Source organism: Castor canadensis, chromosome 11 (genome assembly GCF_047511655.1).
Source record: "Castor canadensis chromosome 11, mCasCan1.hap1v2, whole genome shotgun sequence".
Lineage (NCBI taxonomy): Eukaryota > Metazoa > Chordata > Mammalia > Rodentia > Castoridae > Castor > Castor canadensis.
The window spans coordinates 80042499-80064285 of record NC_133396.1 but is presented as its reverse complement, the minus strand read 5'-3'; the positions used below and the strand labels follow the sequence as shown (position 1 = coordinate 80064285).

The following is a 21787-nucleotide window of genomic DNA, read 5'->3' as shown; positions in this document are numbered from 1 at the left end:
CAAACAGGGAACTGTTTCTCATAGAAATGAGATGTAAACAAAGATAATTTGTTTATTATTCTTAAATTCTAAGGAACATAAATGATGAAGGAAAACAGAAATGACAAAGCAACAGCTGTGTCCCATGTGGCTTGTGGCTGGGTCATCAGTGTGGTGAAGGAGCACCACCTAGAGGCTGACACTAAGCTGTACCTCTGCAGGGTTCCCAGAAGGAACCCTGTTGACTGGCGTAGGAGGCATCACCGCACCATTGTAGTCCACACATGGCTTTGACTCTGGGGTTTCCCGCTATGCTATCAGAGGTTCGGGGCTGAAGAGAAGAGGGAGATGGGGAGAGGCCAGGGTGGGAACACGACACCACCTTCTAAAATGTCCAAAGACCGTTGACTTGTTTTCTCAATTCCTATTCCCAATGATTTTGGTGCTTTTTGGCATTTGTCTGTAACGTGGAGGTGTGTGTAAATGTAAGTTTTAGTTATGACAAATAATCTCTTTAGACTAATGACATGGTATCGCAGCTCTGGTTCTTTTTGTTTTTGGCAGTGCTGGAGTTTGAACTCAGGTCCTCATGCTTACTAGGCAGTCTCATTCTACCACTTGAGCCACTCAGCCACTCAACATTTTTGTGTTGGATATTTTCAAGATAGAGCCTTGATAACTATTTGCTCTGGCTGGCTTTGAACTGCAATTATCCTGATCTCTGCTTCCTGCCAGGATTACAGGCATGAGCCATGGCACCCACTGCAGCTCTGGTTCTTGCTAAATGGAATTATAATAAAATTAATTGAAAGTTTATTAGTTAAAATATACCATCTATGAAAACAGAAAACAAACTATGGGTCAATACCCACAACAAAACTACTAAAACAAAAAGTGACTGAATTTGGGTTTCTTAAAGCATGTCGTTTTCTCTGGTGATTGTGTGACTGGATTTTTACCCCATGCTTTTACAGATTTAAGTATCAGGTTCAAACTCACATTGAAAAAAACAGCCGTGCTTGGTGTGCTGCTGAGTATGCCTCTGTAAATCTTGCTTGACTTGTACATTTGCCAACTGTTGCTGCCTAAAGGGCTCCTGGGTTGATCTTACCTTTTTACAGTCTGCCCCAAGTCCCTCCTGTCCTGGAAACATGTCTACTCCCCAAGTACCAGACTTAAGAAAGAAGCATGGCCTAACGTTGGAGAGGCCGGTGTAGGTTGGAATCCCTGCTCTGGCACCTACCAATCGCTTGGTCTTGATCAGATTATAAATATTCTCTCAGCTTCGGGTCTGGAGGGAAGTACTTAATGAAGACTTTTGTGTTTTAATCTACCTACTCTGAGAATCTGGCTATGAAAAAGAAAAAGCCACATTGCCACCACAAACTGTCTTCAGTGTGCTACTCGCTGAGAGTAACTCTGGGCCACATGGAATAGGTTATACTACTGAGACCTCGATATTAACACGCTACTTTTCAGTGGACACTAGGAGACATAATTAACAACTTTAACAAATAATAAAGAATACTGATAGGGTAAAGTTATTCATAATCATTTTTTAGTAAGTGAAGCTCTTTATTACTAATTTAAGACGACTTCCTTCTTATAAAGTTTAATTTCCCCATTCTTTTTAACTGTTAGAAAAGGTATGGGATTAAGTAGCCATCAATATCTATTTCAGCTATACTAAATGAACAAAAAACCTCCATGATTTTTTCTAATATCCTTACTGTCTTGAACCCATCATGGAGATATACTGATCCTTTTTAATAAGGAGCTTTCACTCTAGAATTTTAAATCAGATCATTAAACCCACTTTCAAAGTACCTAAACCTCACTTCCAAATTAAGGTGGAAGCAACCTGTGATCTATTCTTTTGCTATACCCCTCACGATCCTGATCACAGGATCTACAAATCAATTTCACATGTATTAATGTATTTCCTGAAGATATCATCATATGTATCAAGTATGACTGTTGGCTAAATGGTGCTGCTACCTAACAACCAAGAGTATGTTTGCCATTTTTTCACTTTTAAAAAATGTAAGACAAGCAAACCAAACAATAAAACCACCAAGATTAAAGCAGAAAGGAATAATAACCTCTTTTGTGCAAAAGTGCCCCTTGGCACATTTTTTTCCACAATTAATTCTAGCCCTCACTCTCCACCAAGGATGGTGTTATGTAATGGTTACTACTACCTGGGCTGAGATGTATCAGTGAGCCAGCTGTTTCCAGCTGGTATCCACTCTGATATAGTCCCTATGCTGGACTGCTTGTTACATTTTTACTATGTTCCCCAAGTAAAGTTGGCAGATTTTTAAAAATGTCCCTCTTAACTGATCATACATTCTTGTGAACATAGAATATGGAACTGCAAAACTTTCCCCAACATTTTAGTCATGAAAGCCATATTAAGAATCAATAAAAAAGCAGTACAATATTGGTTTTTCATTTTAAAAAGATGAAGTGGTTATGCTATACCTACTTGATTACCTCTAAAACCTACTGATTAGCTTGTCTTAACTCAACCCTCTCTGCATTGCCTGAAAACTTTTTAAGCTTTAAAGTAGGAATTTAGACAGGTGTAGTGGAAAAGCAAACTGAATTTGCTCTATGTAGACAGCAATAAGAAATAGGTTTGAGATGGGAGAGTTTAGAAGATGGAATAAATGACTGCAGCTGCTGGTGAGTTTGCACACTTGAGTCGTGATGCTACAGATTCACTCAGCATGATGTCAGCAGTACTCTGACATCACCAATGACTTCTCTACTACCTCATATTTGTATAGTTTTATAAGTCCTATCAAATTAGTTCCACTCAGAGTACAATACATAATGGGAGCGCAAGGAAAATGTCCCTCTTAACTGATCATACATTCGTAAGTATTAAAGTAAGAAAAATAAACTCAACATTAACATTTTATTTTCTGAAGTTTATCATTTTTACAAAACAAAACAAAACAAAAAGCAAGTATCAAAAAACAGCAAAGAGTTTATATAGAATTTCTGTACCAGTTCTCACTTAAGTCAGTGATTCTGAAACTGGTATCCAATGTAAATACTAAATACAGGCTGATTTCCCTCTTTGTTATATGCATTCAGGTGGTTTGTTTTGGAGTTAATTTGTAATAACTTTTTGTAAGCACCGGTCATGTTTTGAGAAACAATTTGGTTTATCCAACAAAGTAAACAAGTTTTTGTTGTACAGCATTTTCTTTTCTTAAAAAACACTGAGCTGAAATACAGAATGTATATTTGCTTGGATATGAACCAAATCTTCGGAGATTCCAATTACCCTGAAAAACACTGAAGAGATTTATAGGGCATATTAAATTGTATATCAAATACTTGTTGTATACCTCATTATGTCTAAGGCAGCTACTGTATTTCTAAAGAAAATAGTATTTCATTCAGAGGCTGCCCAGCTTGAATTACATCGTAGTTTCTGCAGCCTTTCTGATTTGGAGTAGTTTCCCCAAACAGAGTCGTATTATTGGAAAAGTCTGGTGTGCATACGCCACAGGCTCTGATATTTTATACATCATATATAGAGCAAGACTTCTTGCTCTGGACCCTGGGTGACCACAAAGAAATTGAGAAGCCATGATAACTGGATGTTGAATGGAATGAGCATTTTTAAACTCACAGCATCATCTGGAGGCAAGCAGAAATAAAGTTGGAAATTGAAAGTGGTGTTCATCTACCACTCATTCCGGAAACACATTTTGCTTAAATAAGGGAAGCATGGTCCAGTTTTGCAATGTTAATAGCTGCCAGTCTCTCTCTCTTCTTTTTTTAAAATAAAGATCACTTCCTGACTAGCAATGAGTTAGGAAACTGGCCTCAAATTCTGATCAGATATCTCAGTATTAGTTAAAAATAATATAAAACAACACAAAAACCAGTCAATAGAGGTTAAAAATTGCACAATTAAACTTGAATGTAAATTACACATACATCAGTGAAATGGTTAAGAGAGGATGAAAACACTCCTGTCAAACAAAATTTCCTGCATATTATCCCAATTTTCATTAAAGGAAAACTGATACGTAGTTTTCTTCTTTACAGATATGAAAAAGGAAGCAAGAAGGCAAAGCTGAGAGAAACAGATGCTACCCACAGGGCAGCAATGGCATTTGGTTGTTTTGGTCTTTGTACCAGCAACTCCCACTCCCACGGCTGATATCCAGTTCCAGCTGGACTACACGGTTTTCCTTGCAGTCAAGACACGAACGATGGACCCTACTCCTCCAGCAGCAAGTGCCTAAAACAAACCAAAAGCAAATGTTCGCAGAGTCATTAAAGATCAAGACTCATATTGAGTAAAACATTTTTCTTAAAGAAGAGATGTATACAGCCCTAGACTGTGAATTCACTCACTTAATAAGTACATCCTAAGCACCAATTATGCACCAGGCGTTGTTCTGAGCCCCAGGGTTACAATAATAAACAAAACTTTCAATGTCCCCACCCTCGCAAGCTTATTTTCTAGTCAGATACTAGTTCCAGTACATTATTTTTAAGTAATGTTTTTAAAAACCTGCAGCATGTTCCTGCCTAAAACAGGCACTCAAATACAAAGTCAGGACATTCCACATCTCTCATTCTAACCTGTTATGAAGAAAAATTCAATTGCAATCAACTATCCCAACTTCCACTTCAACCAAAGTCTGTCAGATTTTTTCCCCCCCTAAGATAAAAAGATACTATTGAAGCGCTAAGGACTTCGAAATTTTAATGTAACTTGAAAAACCGAAAGTCATGGTAAGTTAGGGATTGGAAGCTCTGAATACTGTTGGAACCTGATTGGAACCTGAATATACTGTTTAAAAAATACTTGCTTAGTACATCTGTGTATTGCATACTAGGCTAGAGGCAGAGGATGTGAAAGTAGACAAATATACCTTCTTCTGGCCTAATGGTAGAGACAGTGATATAAACAGAAAGTTTTAATATAATATATGAAATATTAAAGTTATGCTTAGGGGGTCCCACAAAAGCACAGGCACAGGGGCATATACCCAGACTGACAGCACAAAGGAATGCTTCAGGTAAGGTTTCCTGGAGAAAAATCACAAGTTGAATGGATGAGGTAACAGACAGACACCAAAAAATCATGAACAAATATACAAAGGTATGAAATGGTATGGCACATTCAGCGAAAAGGCTGGTACTGCAGTAGCCTAAGGGAAGGACATGGACTTTATTCTACAAGTAACTGATAAGGGCACATTTAGATTTTAAAGAGATCATTCTGGTGGCTTAGAGGAGAACAGATTTGAGGGAGGCAAAACTGGTAACTAGAAAACCAGTTAGGAAGCTATAGCAACAGACTAGAGAGATGCTGTGAGCCATGCATTAGAGATGCTCTTGAGTGGATGGACTTAAGTGCTTAGAAGGTAAGACTGACAAAAACTGGTGACAGATGTTAAAGAGAAATGAAGACTTAACACATGCCTCTAGCTCCTCACCTACAAAAGAGGATAACAGCAAGTTTTTCCTCCTAGTATTTTTATGAAGATTAAATAAATTAATATTTATTAAGTCCTTGGAAGAATGTTTAGAATACAGAAACCTGAATATACTAGACCTAGGCTGCTTAGGCTCTTTTTTTTCTTTTGCAATGCTGGGGATTGAATGCATGCTAGGCAAGTGCTCAGCCACTAAGCCATATCCTCAGTTGCTTGAGCTTCAAAGTTGGCTTTCCATCTGTAAATTGAAGATGATAAAGATGTTTATATACCTCACCGAGTTGTGAGGATTAAATGAAATGTGACTAGTATGGGGCCTGGCAAACAGGAAGTGTCCCATGAATAAGAAGAATATATAAATTCATCTCCAAGTGGGAACGCTTTAGAGTGAAAGGGGGACTATCTGTAATTATGCGTGAACAACAGGTACAGGTGGGGGCGATGTTGGGAAAATCGTGAGGAATGCTTACCCAACCTGTGAGTATCATCTCTTTTTGTCTCACACATGGGTTTTACTCAGATACTTAAGACAATCATTTCCAAAAACTGAGCTGTGAGATTTTAATATTAGAGAAAATATTACTTACCTGTTGGTTCTACTTAAATGTTACTGTCTGTATTTTTGCCAGTGTGAGAGTTAGGTACTAAAGGTGACCTTGCCAACTTGTAACTAAAGAGTTCACAATTCTTTCTTTTTTGATGAAATGATATGCTAACATTTGCTTACAACGAAAAATGAAATGCTTGAAAATGAAAAAAACCAATAAAGAATTCTTGATTTTCCCCAATTTCTCTTTTTTCTAAATTTGGTAGAATATGTAAAAATTCTGGCATCTTAGCCATCGTTCAGAGTGAGACTCAGTGGCATTACTACCCCCACAATGTGGTGCGGCCATCACCATGTCACCAAAACTTTTCATCACCCCCGAAATCCTGCATCCACTAAGCAGTAACTCTAGTCCTCCCTTTCCTCCATCCCTGGTAACTGCCAATGCCTTTCTGTCTCTTACGATTTGCCTGTTCCACATTCTTTCATATAAGCAGAAATATAAAATACTTGTCCTTTTGTGTCTGGCTTACTTCACTTAGTACCGTATTTTCCAGGTTCATCCATGTTGTAGCATGTATCAGAATTTCACTCCTTTTAATGTTTTAATAATATCTCCTTGTTTGAGTATACCACATTTTATCTTCATCTTGGGTTGTTTTCATTTTTTGATAAGTATAAAAGAATTCTTGGTTTTTATTCTTTATTTTCTTTTGCAAAGTATTCATTTAATTCAAAGTTCAAGACAATGTTTGTGCCAAATGTAAATGAATAAATATATGTGCTGTACATCAGACTCTCTTAAGACCAAGGCTACTACGCACAAATCTCAACTTCTCATTTTCATGCATTTAAGGTGAGTCATTGTTTTCTATTATCAAGGAACCAGTTACAAAGATTTGTAATTCATAACTTACCTTTTCATGCCACTGCAATAGCATAGCACTGCTATTGTCAGATGGGCTCTCAAAGCCTTTATAAATATACTTCATTAGGAGATCCACACCATTCTTGTCCAGAGATTGAACGGCCTTTTCAATGTCATTAGCTTTAAAAGAGATGAGCACCTTCAAGACAATGCTGCCAGCCCGATCCTGGAGGTGAACACAAAACCAAACACTCAGACGTGAGTGTGAGAGGCTAGTTTTAGAAAGGCCAAGCCAAGATGACACTTAAGTAAAGACCTGAAAGATGTGAGAGAGGAAATGCTGGTGACATGGTAAGTGTTCCAGACAGAGGAAAGAACAAGTGTGTTCAAAGACCCAGTGCGGCTAGAGCAGAGCAGTGGGAGAGCAGATAGAGAAGTCAGAGAGGTCATGGAAGGCCTGTAGGCCATCAGAAGGATTCTGCCTTGTACTCTGAGGGAAATGAGAAGAGCAGTGACAAAATCTGACTTACATTTTGATAGAATCACTTTGGTGTCTATGGTGAGAGTAAGCTGTGGTGGTGGGGCAAGGCAGAAGCAGGGAGACCAATTTGGAAGTACTGCAATAACGCAGGCTGGTTCTAGTTAGCATGGTAGCAATAAGGGCAGTCAGATTCCTGGCAAGACTGAAGGTAGGTCTGAGAGGACTTAGTAACAGGTCAATGGGACAATGTAACAATTTATTAAACATTTAAACTTTACTTCTAGGTCTTAAAAAATTCTGACAAAACAAGGAAAGTGATTTGCAGGTCTACCTTAAATTATTTCCTTCAGAAATAGTTTTTCTTAAAAACTCTTTATTATAAAATTTTAAGAAAACTTATTTTGGGTTTTAAGTTTTTTATCTACAGATATGCGATACTGTGACGTTCACTGGTGGTGATTTTTTCTTTGGTAAAAACCTGTTCCAAAAGCAAACCTATTTTCTTACCCATTCAGCCACGCAATACTTAATTAACTGACTCCTTCGACCATTGGTTTTTCCTTCTAGTCAACACAAAGTTGGATCCTCTGCATTCGTCCTGGTCAGGATCTTACAGAATGTTCCTACCACCTATTGTTATCTTCACTTTAAAGACCATGCAATTACCTGATTTAGAAAATGTCTTTGCATCCAGAATTATAACCTCCCACCCATAAGCTGTGATAAAACTACCCACAGAAAAGCAGAAGGTGGTTCAATGATGCTCCTGACAACTTTTAAAAACCGAAGAAAACTTTCTCCTTATAAGAATTTCTGGCGGAATGGCTCAAGTGGTAAGTGGTAGAGTGCCTGCATAGCAAGTGTGAGGTCCTGAGTTCAAACCCCAGTATGGCAAAAAAAAAAAAATTGGTAGTATGCATTTACCTATTATTTACTACTACTTAAACAGGGAGAGTCTTGAGGCCACTGACAGCAGGCTGATGCTTTTAGGCTTCATTTTAAATAATAACTAACCAAGAAAATAGATCCTTAGGAATTAGTCAAATTCTGCTGCAGGGAATGAACGTAAGTTGCACAACTTTCCTGAAAGGCAATTGGGTAATACCTTATGTACCAAAAGCCTTAAAAAAATGTGCACTGTTTGATCCAGCATTTCACAGAGGGGAATCTATAGAAGGGAAAGAATGTAAGATTTACCCAAGATTACTCATTTCAGCACTGCCTAGAACAGTACTGACAGAAAAGAAAGATTTAATCGAAATATATGACAAAAGGAGGTCAGTTACATGTAAAGCGCAGCATACTGGTGCACAGCTACTAAAAATGCTATAGAAATAAACACATTGCTAAGGAGGGAAGTTCATGTTCATTCTATGTGGTCAAAAGAGCAGGCTCTAAAAGTCATAGACAAGCAAAGGATACAGCAAAACCAGAAAGTAGTAACTGTTATCTCCGAGTAGTGGTATTATGATCCCTTTTAATCCCTTCATATGTCTTTGCTTTCTGTAGTAAATACTTAGCATTTTCATAATTTAAAAATGCTTTAAGAATAAGTAGAATCTGTTTATTTTGGTAAAAAGCTTTACTTCTTCAAGTCTTTGCTTAAGTTCAGTCTGAGGGGCTTCCTCTTAAAACACAGGAACGATTTCTCTGTCCTTTGAATCTACTTTGTCTACGATCCAGCATTGTCATAACTCCAATTATGTTTTCATATAAAATTTACACTTACCAAAGTACACTGTAGCTGGGTGAGGTGAAGCACACTTTTAAGCCAGCTACTTAGGAGGCCAGCCTTGGTAAGTTAGTGAGACCTCATCTCAAAATAAAAAAATAAGCAGTGGTGGGATGGGGGTAGCTCAGTGGCAGAACATCTGCTTACCACAAGGCCCTGGATTCAATCTGCAGTACTGTAAACAAGTAAATAGAGTAAAATAAAAAATACACTGTAAGCTCTTCTGTGACAAAGATAGTAAATACTTGAAATATTTGTTAACTTTATGAGATGCCAGAGGATTTTGGAAGGAACAGTAATGTATCAGCAGAGATCACTGATACAGTCCATGACTCACCTTCACCGCCTGACTCTTGGTGTTGATAGGGGGGTTTTTCAGAGCTGCCTGGAGAGCAGCTGTCATGTTTCCTGTGATGGAGGTTAAGGAGATAACAGCAAGGGGCAGCCCTCGGGAAAGCATTATCACCACTTGGAACTACTGCTTTTAAGACTTAACTTCATGCATAAGAAAAATTACTATGGTCACTGTGCTCTTTATAGGAAATTCAATGTTTTGGTTTCAATATGTCAATCAAAAGTAAAATACTGAAATTAAAAGATAATAGAGAATTATAAAAAAGACTTCCATCCTTGGTTCTATCAAGTGAACACGTTGATAATCTTTCATCTTCCAGGGAAACACTATGCAAACATCACCTAGACCGGTGTTAAAGAAACCCTAAACTATATCCTACAATTATTAGGCACCCAAATGAAACAGCAGATCAACCAAAATACATCTCCTTATGTGATTCTAATTGGAAAAATAAAGATCAAACTCTATGTTAGAAACTATATTATAGATTAATTTACATGCTGGTAGAATATGCTGGCAGATTACTCTAGTAATCTGAATGATACACATTAGCAATCTCTCGATATTGAAAAGGTATTACAGAAGATGTAATAATTCATATGACCCTTAGGAGGCAGTTCGTTTTTTGTCTTAGATATTCTTTCATATTTCATAAAGATTAGTCAAGCTGCTAGACCATAGCTGTTAAATTTAGTCTGTCTCTGAAAGCACCAGTGAGTTAGGCAAGCATGAGAAACAGAAGGCCAATCAGATTGTCAGAATGTACAGTCATTTCCCTAAAAGGAAAACCACATAGAGTTCACTTGTTCCTCCATCTGTTGTACCCAACCAGACTAGGGCTGTCTCTCCTGGCTAGGACTTGGGTAAGAAGAGACAAAACCTTTGTATTTTAAGAAGAATTGATTGAAACGTACATTCACTGATACGATACAGCATTACTATGTGGGGCTCATCAAAATTATTTAAAATACATTTGTTTCACAAACCATCATTCATTCAGTCCCAAACAATGTTTTTAGGAAGAGTAATGTCACCACTTATCCTCCGAAGAAAAAGATCAGAGGAAAGAAGTCTAAGGTTGGTGATAAGCTGGTATGTCAAGGCAGTACGGAGTTCTAAAGAAGTGTGCCTTGTGTAGATTGGCTGTTTGTTTTGAAGGTTCAAACTACTTCACAAGTGTCTAAATAATCGAAATAGCAACAACTGATTGTGAAAGCTGGGGCAATCAAAGGAAAACCTGTACAACACACTAGTAAATGTTTAAAGCTGTATTTTGGTGCCTTTATGACAAGCTAAGAGTTGTGACCAAATGTTTCCCCATCATAATTTAATAGGACACTGATGAGGAAAGAGCCTTCGTTAAGAAAACACCAAAGGGTAACTAGAAATATATAAGGATCTAGTAATGGAGATTTTCTAAAGCTACAATTCTTGTTTTTTTCAACAAGAGATCTGAGGCAAATGCTAATCCAAGATTATGAATATTCAAACACTCAAAACCAGAAGCCAGGAACTGACAGCCATATTTTCACTAAAATGGAAACAACTTCAGGATCACAAAAATGATTCTGCTTTATACGTGTGACTCATCTATTTCATTCATTGGGGTTTATTTGAAATAGTCTCTGGGATCCCCACATGCATCCCCCATTGTTCATTTCTTAGCAGGTAAAAGGCTCCAACCTTCCAAGAACTCCAAGTTTTGGTGTTTTGCATTCAGTCTCCACACCTGGTTAGGAAATTATGTACAACCTCTATTTTGCCAACTCCTTTTCTGTTGAAATCCCCCCACCCCCCCCAAAAAAAGCCCAAGGGCTAAAAGTACAAAGGGCCTGGGTTTGCGAACCTCTCCATCTCTCCAGGCAAGGAACAAACTGTCCTAACATTACCAAAACCAAAAAGCACATCGAGGGAAACGAAAACCGGCGAAGACACACGCCCGTCTCCCAATCGCAAATTTTAAGCAGAGTCCCGGGAGGAAACTTGCGCGCGCGCCCGCCCGCCTCCCTCCGCGGCCGGCCGGACCTCCGAGGTTGTGCAGCGCGCAACCTGAGCAACTGGGCATGGACGTGTGGCGGGGCGGACCCCGGTGGAAAGCGGGAAGCTCTGCCTTCTCGGAACCAGGGACCCGAAAGACAGGCTCGACCGGGCCGCTCGGCGTGCGGCCCCGGGAGAGACGTCCCAGGGAGGGCGGGAGAGAGGAAGGGTCCCCGGTACGCCCAGGGGACCGGGGTGGGAACAGCTGCCACCGCAAGGATATTGCCGTAGGCAGGAGTCCACCTCGCCCTCGTCGGGCCCGGCCTGACCATCGCCGCCGTCTTCCTCGTCTACGAACTTGTTCTCATCGTACTCATCCACGTCCACCTTCCGGAAGCGGGCCGACGACACCGTGTTCTTCGACATCCCCGATCCGGACCGGCTGCACAGGCCTCCTCTCGGTTCTGCCTCTACCACAGCACGAACCCACAGCCCAAAGTCGGATTCACTTCCCTCTTCCGCTCTGGGGCGTCGCCGGCAGCCGCGGCTCGGGCGGTTCTGCGCCTGCGCGCTGGCTGCGCTTCTTCCTGCTCAGGTTCGCTCGCTCCTCGCGTCCCCGACTCCGCCCCCGCACTCCCCGGGGAGCGCGCGCCAGGGAGCGTGCGGGACACAGTACGCAGGCGCGGGCCTGCCGCAGGAAAGGGGCGGGGCCTTGCGAAGGAGGCGGGGGCGGGCTAAGGCTGAGCTAAAAGGCAATTGGCTGCCTTCGAACATCACGTGATTCCCCAGGAGTTCCCATAGAAACGCTTTTCTGCGGTCCAGTCTTGGGGGAGACTTAGGTTGGCGGCTATGGGCACTGCGGGCGGGCGGCCCTGGCTTTTGCTGCCGCTGCCGCCAACGACCTGTTATTGGGGTCCTGAGTGAGGTCCGGCCGCTCCGGACTTGCTGGGTGGGTGGGATGGACTGGCTGCAGGACCGAGTCCCCTGCAGTTGGCAGGAGTATGTGGCGGAGTGATGCACACTCGGTTGTCCAACAGCGTTCTAGTTGTCGGAGACGTCGCTTCGGACCGTGCTCTGCCAGGGGCTGCATTTCCCAGTTCGGATCCCTTTGCCCCGGCTTGGAACTACGTCACGCGGCCGGCGGGAGGTCCCCAAGGACGGAGTCGAAAGGTCAAACCTTATCTGTCAGTGCTGTGTGACAGCGTTGCGACGCCACCTGCAGAATCTGAACTCGGTACCATATCTTTCGGGAGGGAGAGGGAAGGTGTCTGCACGGCTGTTAGGGACCGGTGACAAAACTGGGGTGAATTTGTAGAATTTTGGATAGGGTTACTCATTGACATCTTAAAATTAGTGGAAGGAGCAAGAAAAGAATGGGCGAGTTAGTCTGGTGCCGAGGGAAAACACAACATATGTAAGGAGTAATTAGATACTAGACTTTTAAGGATGATATTTATGATTTAAGATTTGAATGAGTCCATTAAGGCAGCTTTTTATTACATCCCACATTCCCGTTTTTGGGAGCAGAGCTCTTATTGAGGTAAAGGTACTAAGATTATGAATATTACACTGTAGTAGAAGTGTTTGCAGAAATTGATTTGTATATTTGGCTGGCCACAGTTCCACCTCTAGCAGAAGGTGGCTGTTGTCCTGTTGAGCATCCCATCTTTGGTTTCCTTTGCTATATTAAAAAGATCACTGGAATTAGAATCAGAAAATCCTGGCTTGAATCTGGACTCTTCCCCTTTATCTGTGTGATTGAAGCATGTTGCTTAAAATTCAGAAACTAGGTTCCTTATTGCTAAACTAGAACTAATATATGTTTCCTCACAAGATTGTTCTTTGTATTAAATATGTGAAAGTATTTCAACGCTCTAAAATTCTACATAAATGCAAAATGCACTAGACCTGTACCATTGGTTTTTGGCATTCGTTTAATAAATTATATGCTTGATCTTGCTCCTGAAAGAGTTCCCGGGATTCTGAAGGACAGGGCTGTCTTATTTTCTTTTGCTTCTTCCTTTCATCTGATGTGAAGCTAGGCATGCAGAAGGTATCTATACATGCTTGATGACTGAATAGGATATGAAAAGCATTATAGTTTAGAGTCACCCTGAGAATACTGAATCAGTTGAAAGAGGAAGATTGACATCAAAATCAAACCTTTGTTGAATATGTACATATGTATGAGATACATATGTATACACATATAAAATGTAATGCATCATTTTTTTCTTGGGAAGAAGCAATGTGGCACCCCTCCCAATTATATCACCCTTCTAGAAGATACATGATTTAGGTAATAGAAGTGACATTTCCTTCAAGTGGCACATTGTGAGCAAACACACTGCTAAAAACTCTAAGACTGTCTTAAGACAGCAAAGGAAAAATTTCTACCTGCTGGCAATATTTATTTTAAAAAGTCATCTACTAAAGTAGAAGATCATTACTATGGTGAATGTCATTATATAACTTAGAATAAAGGTTTGTTTTTATATTTTTTCCGTTTTGGTCTTTTGCTAACTTTAGTAAGAGCTACACAACGTACTTTTTTAGACGTTAAAGCTGGTTGTACTTTTTGTTCTTTTAAATCAGCATTTTCTTTGAAGAGAACATTGAACATTAGCTGCACTCCTGAGTGCAAATAGAACAAGGTTTCAGAGCTATTCCCTCCTCTTACATTTCTGTTCTTTTGTATTGTCTTATTGAGGTAATTTTTGTGCTCTTATTTTAGAACTGGGTAAGAATCCTTGGGGTAGAAATAAACTTAATGGAATAGTGAGAGGATTTAAAATACAGTTTCCCAAGGGTATTGTCTTGCCTGCTCAGAACTTTGCTTCATGTATTGAATGTGTTAAATGTGACAGTATTTTTATTTTGCCTCCCAGTGATCAAAGTGCTTAGTACATAGTAGGTACTCAACACATTTCTATCCAATGAATTAATGAGCTTACGAATTAATTTTGGAGTAATATTTAGAGAGTATTTTTTTTGCATTGTTTTATTTTATGTTGGGGGGACAAGGTGTCACTGTGTAGTCCAGGCTGAATTCAAATTTACAAACCTTCTGCCTCCACCTCCACCACACCCCACTCAAGATTAAGTATTTTCAGTGGATATATTAATTACTTCTTTACCTCCATGGCTAACAGTTAAATCTTTATGAAACTTCAAGGAAGATGGGTGTGGTTGCTCGCTTCTGTAATCCTAGCTACTCAGGAGGATCACAGTTCTGGGCCAGTCCAGACAAAAAGTTCATGAGTCCCCATTTTAATGGGCTGGGCGTGGTCAGCTACATGAGAAGCTTAAGTAGGAGGGTTGTTGTCCAGGCTGGTCTAAACAAAAAATTCAAGACCCTATTTGAAAAATAACTGAAGCAAGAAGGGCTGAAGGTGTGGTTCAAGTGATGGAGCTCTTGCCTAGCAAGCACAAGGCCCTGAATTCAAACCACAGTACCAACAAACCAAAACAAAAACAAATTTTAAGGAAATCTCTGTGGGTGAAGAAACCTATCCTTAATTATCTTTTACTTAGAAATCATACATTATTCCACTTCCTTGTAAATTCTGAATTTTTAAATGTTAACCATGATGCTTAATTCATCTTAGGTAGTACTATTTTCCATACTTGTATTTTTCAAGTTTTCCCCTTATATAAAATATCCATAAGGTTTATATATATAAATAACCTAGTTTATTTCAAGATTAAACAAGACTGAATCTGAATTTTCTCAAGGTTAGTGCTGCATTTGTAGCTCTATTTCTGTGATGATCCAAAGAGCCAACTATCTTTTTTTGTTAGAAGGGCTTTAATAAGACTATCTTATGTAATAGTTTTTTTTTTCCCAGATATTTTAAAGCAAGCTCTCTGCCTTCTCTGTGCTTCCCCTGACTCTCCCCACAACTTACCACTAAACGTTTGAAACACAAGCCAAGGTTGGAATCCTGCAGCATGGCATGGCAGCTACTGTTTTTATTATTTGAAATGGAAGTGAACTTTGTTAATCAAATATATTAAATTATATAATGATATAAAATAAGTGAATTTCAGTTCTGATAATTAGGGTTTAATATCACTGTTCTCAATTTTATTACAGCAGTATAAGAAACTTTTTGGCAAGTTATATACTATACTGTGATTTAATGCTGCTACAAATGTCCAAATCAACTAGTGTTGTGTTGAAACCATAAACCTTCAAATCTTTGTTGTTTTCTTTGTGATTAGTTCTAACTTTACATAATTTTAGGATTACACACTGAAGTAATTAGGTGGGCGAACTATTTAAGGGTATATGAATAAATGTCATATATTAGTACTTCAAAGACTTAAAAATTATAAATCTGTACCCTTGTCTCAGGAAAATAGCTTCATTGTAAATTTTTGGCAGCACTGGGGGTTGTACTTGCTAGGCAGACACTTAACCACTTGAGCCACTCTTCAGCCCTTTTTGCATTGGTTATTTTTGAGATAGGGTTTCACTTTATGCCTGGAGTGGTCCTCCTATTTGTGCTTCTTCATGTAGCTGTGATAACAGGTGTATGCCACTGTGCCCAGCCATTGGTTGAAATGGGTATCTTGAACTTTTTGCCCTGGTGGGCCTCAAAATGCTAGTCTCCAGATCTCTGCCTCCCAAATAGCTAGGATTATAGGCATTTAGCCACTGTGCCTGGCTAAATTGTAATTCACATCATGGTGAATGAGACATTTCTTCCATTTATTTAGTGTTTTAGTTGCTTATGATGACAAAAAGAGGAGCTATGGATTTTAAAACATATTTATCCTGTATTCCTTCCCATCACTGGGATTTCTTTATGGTAACAGTTACTTTAGGTGGCATCTCTTGTTACCATGTAAAATTAAAGTATTTGAGGTAATGATAATTTATATCTTCTTTTCTAGTATTTTTATCACTTATTTATTTTTCTTATATTATTACATTAACTAGAATCTTAAAGAGTATTGAAAATTTTGGTGATGGTAGACCTTTCTGCTTTGTTCCTATTTTAATGGACATGCCTAGTATTTCACCAGTTGATGTTATGTTTACTATTGTTTTATGAGCTTTAGGAGTGAGTGCTGAAATGCTCAGTTCTTTGGGGCATCTAATGATAAAAATCATGTGACTTTTGAGCTTTTAGTTTATGAGTATAATCAATTATCTTTATGTGTTTTCCTGCACTGAAACATTCCCACAGTTCTAGACTAAACACCATTTGGTTATGAAAAATTACTTGCTGGATTAAATTCATTTATATTTTATATAATTTCAGATCTGTATTTAAAGTAAGATTGGTTCGTAGTTTCTTTGTGCTCTCTTTATTCAGTTTTGATGTTAGGGTTAGCTCAGCCTTGTAGATGAATTTAGATTTCTACTTTTTCTCACCGTACCCTGGAATAATTTGAATGATAGAAAATTACTATGCTGTTTGTTCTTTTGAAAGTTGTAGAATGCTCCTGAAAAATTATATGGGCTTGCTGATAATTTATAGAGGTAGATCTTTGATCATATTTTCTCAGTCTTAGGTGGTTAGCAATTTTTTTCTCTTCTTGGTCAATATTAGAATTTATATTTTCCTAGAAAATCACCATGCTGGTGTAATGCCAGCTACATGAGATGGTGAGGAAGGAGGGTCAGGGTTCAATGCCAGCTTGGGAAAAAAATTAGTAAGACCCTCATCTCAACAACAAAAAAAATCTGGGGTGTATGCCTTCCATCCCAGCTACTCCAGGGACAGAGGCAGAATTGCAAGAGGGAGGTCCACTGGGGAAAATGTAGTGAAACTCTATCTCAGGAACAAAATACAGGGTTCAGCTGTGGCTCAAGAGTAGAATGCCTTGCAACTTGAGGCCATGAGTTCAAACCCCAGTACCACCAAAAAAAGCCAAACCAAACCAAAACAAAATAAAAAAACTGGGCACTGGTGTCTTACACCTATAATCCTAGCTACTTGGGAGGCTGAGATTGGGAGGCTTTGTGGTTTTAGCCAGCCTGGGCAAAAAGTTTATGGTACCCCATCTCAGACAATAGCTGGGTATGGTCATGTCTGTCTGTTATCCCAACTACATGGGAGGCTGAGATTGGGAGGATCATGGTTGCAGACCAGCCCTGGAAAAAATGTTCTCTAGACCGTATCTCAACAGGAATAAATCTGGGCATAGTGGCAATCACCACTATGATTGTGGTCCAGGCTGGCCTGTGCAAAAGTGAGGCCTTATCTTCAAAATAACCAGAGTAGAAAGGGCTGGGGGAGTGGCTCAAGTGGTAGAGTACCTGCCTAGCAAGTATGAAGGCCTGAGTTCAAACCCCAGTACCACCAGTCAAACAAAAACACAATCACAAACAAAACAAAATACAAACAAAAGGATCTCAACCAGCAAAAACCCTTGTTCCTTCCTATTATTGCTTATACTCTCTCTACAACAAAATTAGAAATAAGGGCAAAATAGTTTCTGCTGGATATTGAGGGGGTGGGGGGGAGAGAGAGGGGGCAGAGGGGGTGGTAAGGGAGGGGGTGGGGGCGGGGGGGAGAAATGACCCAAGCCTTGTATGCACATATGAATAATAAAATAAAAAAAATACAAACAAAAGGGAGGGCTGAGGGGGTGGTGGTTCACGTGGTAGATTGCTTTCTTGCCTGGCATGCTGTCAAGGCCCTGAGTTCAGTGCTCAGTACCATTGGAGGAAAAAAAAGGCACTCATGTATTTCATCTAGATTGCTGATTTGTTAGCAAGAAATTGCACAAAATATTTTCTGATAATGATGTTAGTATCTTCCATGACCATAGACATTTTGCTTTTATTATTGTTACTATTAATAATTTAAGCAAAATATTAAAATCAACCTTTTTCCTCCCCAATCTGATTATCGTAAATTCTAATAATGCAGCTTTACTTCTTATAGAAAGCAAAAGTAAGCTATTTCATGCTCATAATTTTGATAAAGTTTAAAAGACCCTGACATCTTTATCATTTCCTATTATCTTTATCCTGTTACTATTTTATTTAAAAAAGCAACCACCATTGAATGTTTATTGTGTGTTGGGCACTTGTCAAAATAAGACCTTTGCTTGCATTATTTAGTCCTTGGAATGTCTCTGGGGTCTGGGAATTAGTGTTCCTACTTTATAGGTGAGTAAACTTAGGCTTGGAGATACTGTATAACTCAGTCAATGATACTCAGTCACCAAGCACCAATCTGATGTGGTTACTAGGTCTGTCAGATTGTGCTTTACTTACCCCTCCACTTTCAGCAAGTTTTTCTTATTATTCCCAACTATAATATTTACCTTTTTCTAAAAATAAGGATCTAACTAAGTATCAGTGGTTTAAATAAATCTGTAATACAGCTTGAAATGAACTATTCATTGTAGGCCTAAAGAAACTTGCAGTAATGATTTTCAAAGGACATTTGTTTCTTTTCAGCTAGTCCTATGACCTTTCCCTTATCCTTTAGTATTTTGTAACTAGACTTAGAGCCAATGTCCTAATATTTAGTCTCAACACAAAAGATGTCACTTTTTTTTGGCAAAGAGAAAGATTAGTAGCTATCTAATAGGCAATTCCATTTAATTAAAAATTATGGAAAAATATATTAAATGGCATTACACACATTAACATTGTTATGCAGTCATCACTACCATCCATCTCCAGAACTCTTTTTATCTTTACAAAACTGAAAGTCTATACCCATCAAACAAAAACTCTCTGCTGCTTCTCCCTAGCCTCTAACATCCACCATGTACTTTCTGTCCTACAAATTTGACTTTTTTAGGTACCTCATATAAGTGGACTCATGAAGAGTTAGTCTATGACTGACTTATTTCACTTAGCACCATGTTCTCAAGTTCATCCACGTTATGGGATGTGTCAGAATTTCCTTTCTTTGAAAGGCCAAACAACTCTCCAATGTATGTGTATGCCACATTTTGCTTGTTGAGTCATGTGTCAAGGGACACTTGGTTTGCTTTTAGATTTTTGGATATTGTGAGTAATGCTGCTCTAAAGATAGGTGGGCAGATATTTAAGTCTCTAGTTTCAATTCTTTGGGCTATATACCCAGAAGTGGAATTTATGGGTCATTTGCAAATTTTCTTTTTGAAATTTTTTGAGGAACAAACTCCACTTAATTTTAACTAAATAGAATAAAATAATGTTCCATTGCCTAGGGTCCCTGATTTGGTGTATCCCCGAGTATCGGGTAATCCTAGGACTTATATTTGGTATGAGGTCCTGGGTAAAGGGGCTGGGGGTGAGTTGAGGGCCAGAGCTCTGGGATCTAAACTTCCTTAAGTTCTCTACTTAGCTCCCTTAGTCTAGAAGATGCCCATTGATAGCATGGTTTGAGCAGAATTGCAGAAAAGCCACAGGACAGGTACTCCATGGATATCCAGGCTTTTAGTGAGTCTGCATTATTATTAGTTAGAGAGGCATGGAAGCATGATGATTCAGATCCTGGGTTCTAGGGCTAGACTTCCTCAGTTTGACTGTCAGCTCAGCCTTTACTACTTACGCAGTTACTTTACTTCTCTTGCCACAATTTATAAAATAGCTATTTACAAAATAGGTACTGTAATAAAACGTGCTTCATAGGATTATTGAAGGATTAAGTGAGTTAACATATGTATATATGTATGGTTAAAGTTTCTGATTTACAGCTCTCACTAAACATTACACAGTAATAATATTATTTTTAATTTGTATACATTATTATATGGCTTTCCTTAAAACCCTTGGAAATGAGATGACTAAGATTACATTCTGTGAATTAAACTTTTTGGATTGCATGCACCATGAATCAAAAAAGATATGTAACAGCAGTTTAAAGGAATAGGATTTGCTCTCAGGTCAGGTTAGCAGGATTAGATTGAAACTTGATGAAGTGTATTAAAAATCTATAGAAAGTTGATACTAGACACAAAGGGAGTGGATTATAGAGCTTCATGTTGTCTCTTACCGCCTGGGCCCCCAAGCACTGTTCAGGAGACAGGTGCCCTTGCACATATCCCAGTGTTTTATTCCAAGTGGCAGATGCCTGTCTGCACGAAAATGCAGAATCTGTTAGCACCAAACCTTTGAATTATGTAGTGAACGCCTGTGATCCACAAAGCAGCCTTCTGATGATAATCTAGTTTAGAATGGAGCTTATCTACATGGAGAGACTATATAGGCTGGCTCATTTCAGTATTTGCGTACAGATCTGATTTTCTCACTGGAGATCAATCCACTATGAGCTTTCTGCCTTTGCATGCTGATCTTGGGAGCTTTGTAAGTCTGTCTCCTCTGACTATTTCTCCTTGTACTAACTAACTGGGTAGTTAGGAGTATAAATCTGAGAACCAAACCTTGGACTGTGGTAGATTCACCAAGATAATGCTCTCAACCCTTCACCTTCATTGGTTTCTTGGAACAGACCCCAAGTCTTTTTTAGGTCTCTGTATCACTAGCTGCTTTAGGCTTCTGTTTTATTTGGAATTTCCACTTGTATTGTGGTGCTGAAGAAGGGTGGAGGAACCCAACTTCTCCTTCTTTTCCTCAATATCTGGGCCACCTGACTTGACTAAGAACCCATTGTGCAGGGAGCAAAGACCTGATCACTGTCCTGTGAGATCTCTGCAGATTGTGTTTCTTTATTGTATGCCTTCTTATAGCAGACAGAGCTGAAACAAACCTTAAAGAACACAGGGCTGGGGGTGTAGCTCAGTGGCAAAGTACTTGCCTAGCATAGAGAAGAACAAGCTTGGAGTGGGGCTGTTGTTAAGTGGTAGAACATCTGCCTATAATGTGTGAGGCCCTGAGTTCAAACCCCAGTACCCCCAAAGTAGACAAATAAGTCAACTTCTACCTACTATAAAATGGATGTATTGGCTCATATCTCTGGTATTACAGATGAGGAAACAAGCTATATATCTTTTCTTTTTTGAGACAGGGTCTCACTATGTATCCCATGCCCAGCTAAAGTCATATATCATTTATGCTGTCTTAACAATGTCCTGACTATGGCTTGACTATATTGGCTTGGACTTTTGACCTGTTAGTAACATTCTTTTCCCTAACCCAAGTCTTGTCTAACCAGTACAAAAATTTAACTGCTGTGACACTTTTCTTTCCTGTAGTTCTGGCAATATTTCCCCGATGTCCAGGTTCACACTCAGATCATCTGTAGCCTGATGATGTTATCATCCATCTTACCATTTTGGAGATAGATTTCATGGCAACAGATTGACAAATTGGATCTTCTTTGTGTGTGTGTTGTTAGGTTGTTGGAGAATTGAACCCAGGATTTTACACATGTCAATCATGCCTTCCCATGGTTGTAGCTGAGCTATATTCCCAGCCTCTGGATCTTTTTTTTTTTTTTTTTTTTGCAGTACTGG

At 39.2% G+C, this 21787-nt stretch overlaps 2 protein-coding genes across 4 annotated transcripts in view; one reads left to right on the top strand and one right to left on the bottom strand.

The window, feature by feature from the left end:
• Window positions 1-2888: 2888 nt before the first annotated feature.
• Window positions 2889-11973, bottom strand: Arpc5 (actin related protein 2/3 complex subunit 5). Its single transcript, XM_020169557.2, has 4 exons — window positions 11697-11973; window positions 9419-9491; window positions 6918-7094; window positions 2889-4246 (listed from the first exon to the last, which is right to left on the bottom strand). The coding sequence occupies exons 1-4, from the start codon at window positions 11837-11839 to the stop codon at window positions 4184-4186; spliced, it is 456 nt and encodes a 151-aa protein (XP_020025146.1). The 5' UTR covers window positions 11840-11973; the 3' UTR covers window positions 2889-4183.
• A 250-nt stretch (window positions 11974-12223) lies between these two features.
• Window positions 12224-21787, top strand: part of Rgl1 (ral guanine nucleotide dissociation stimulator like 1) — a 265738-nt gene continuing 256174 nt past the window's right edge. For 2 of the 3 annotated variants that reach the window (XM_074047271.1, XM_074047267.1), the window contains exon 1: window positions 12224-12647. The gene's annotated coding sequence lies outside the window, so the exon portion shown is untranslated. The remainder of the gene's footprint in view (window positions 12648-21787) is intronic. The other variant, XM_074047269.1, reaches the window with a different exon arrangement.

Excerpts from the sequence above, each read along its gene's own strand:
- Arpc5 (XM_020169557.2), bottom strand. The coding sequence starts at position 11,839 with ATGTCGAAGAACACGGTGTCGTCGGCCCGCTTCCGGAAGGTGGACGTG. Across the intron at positions 7,095-9,418 it reads CCAAGAGTCAGGCGGTGAAG|GATCGGGCTGGCAGCATTGT; the intron begins GTGAGTCATGGA and ends GTTCACCTCCAG. Across the intron at positions 4,247-6,917 it reads TATTGCAGTGGCATGAAAAG|GCACTTGCTGCTGGAGGAGT; the intron begins GTAAGTTATGAA and ends GGTTTGTTTTAG.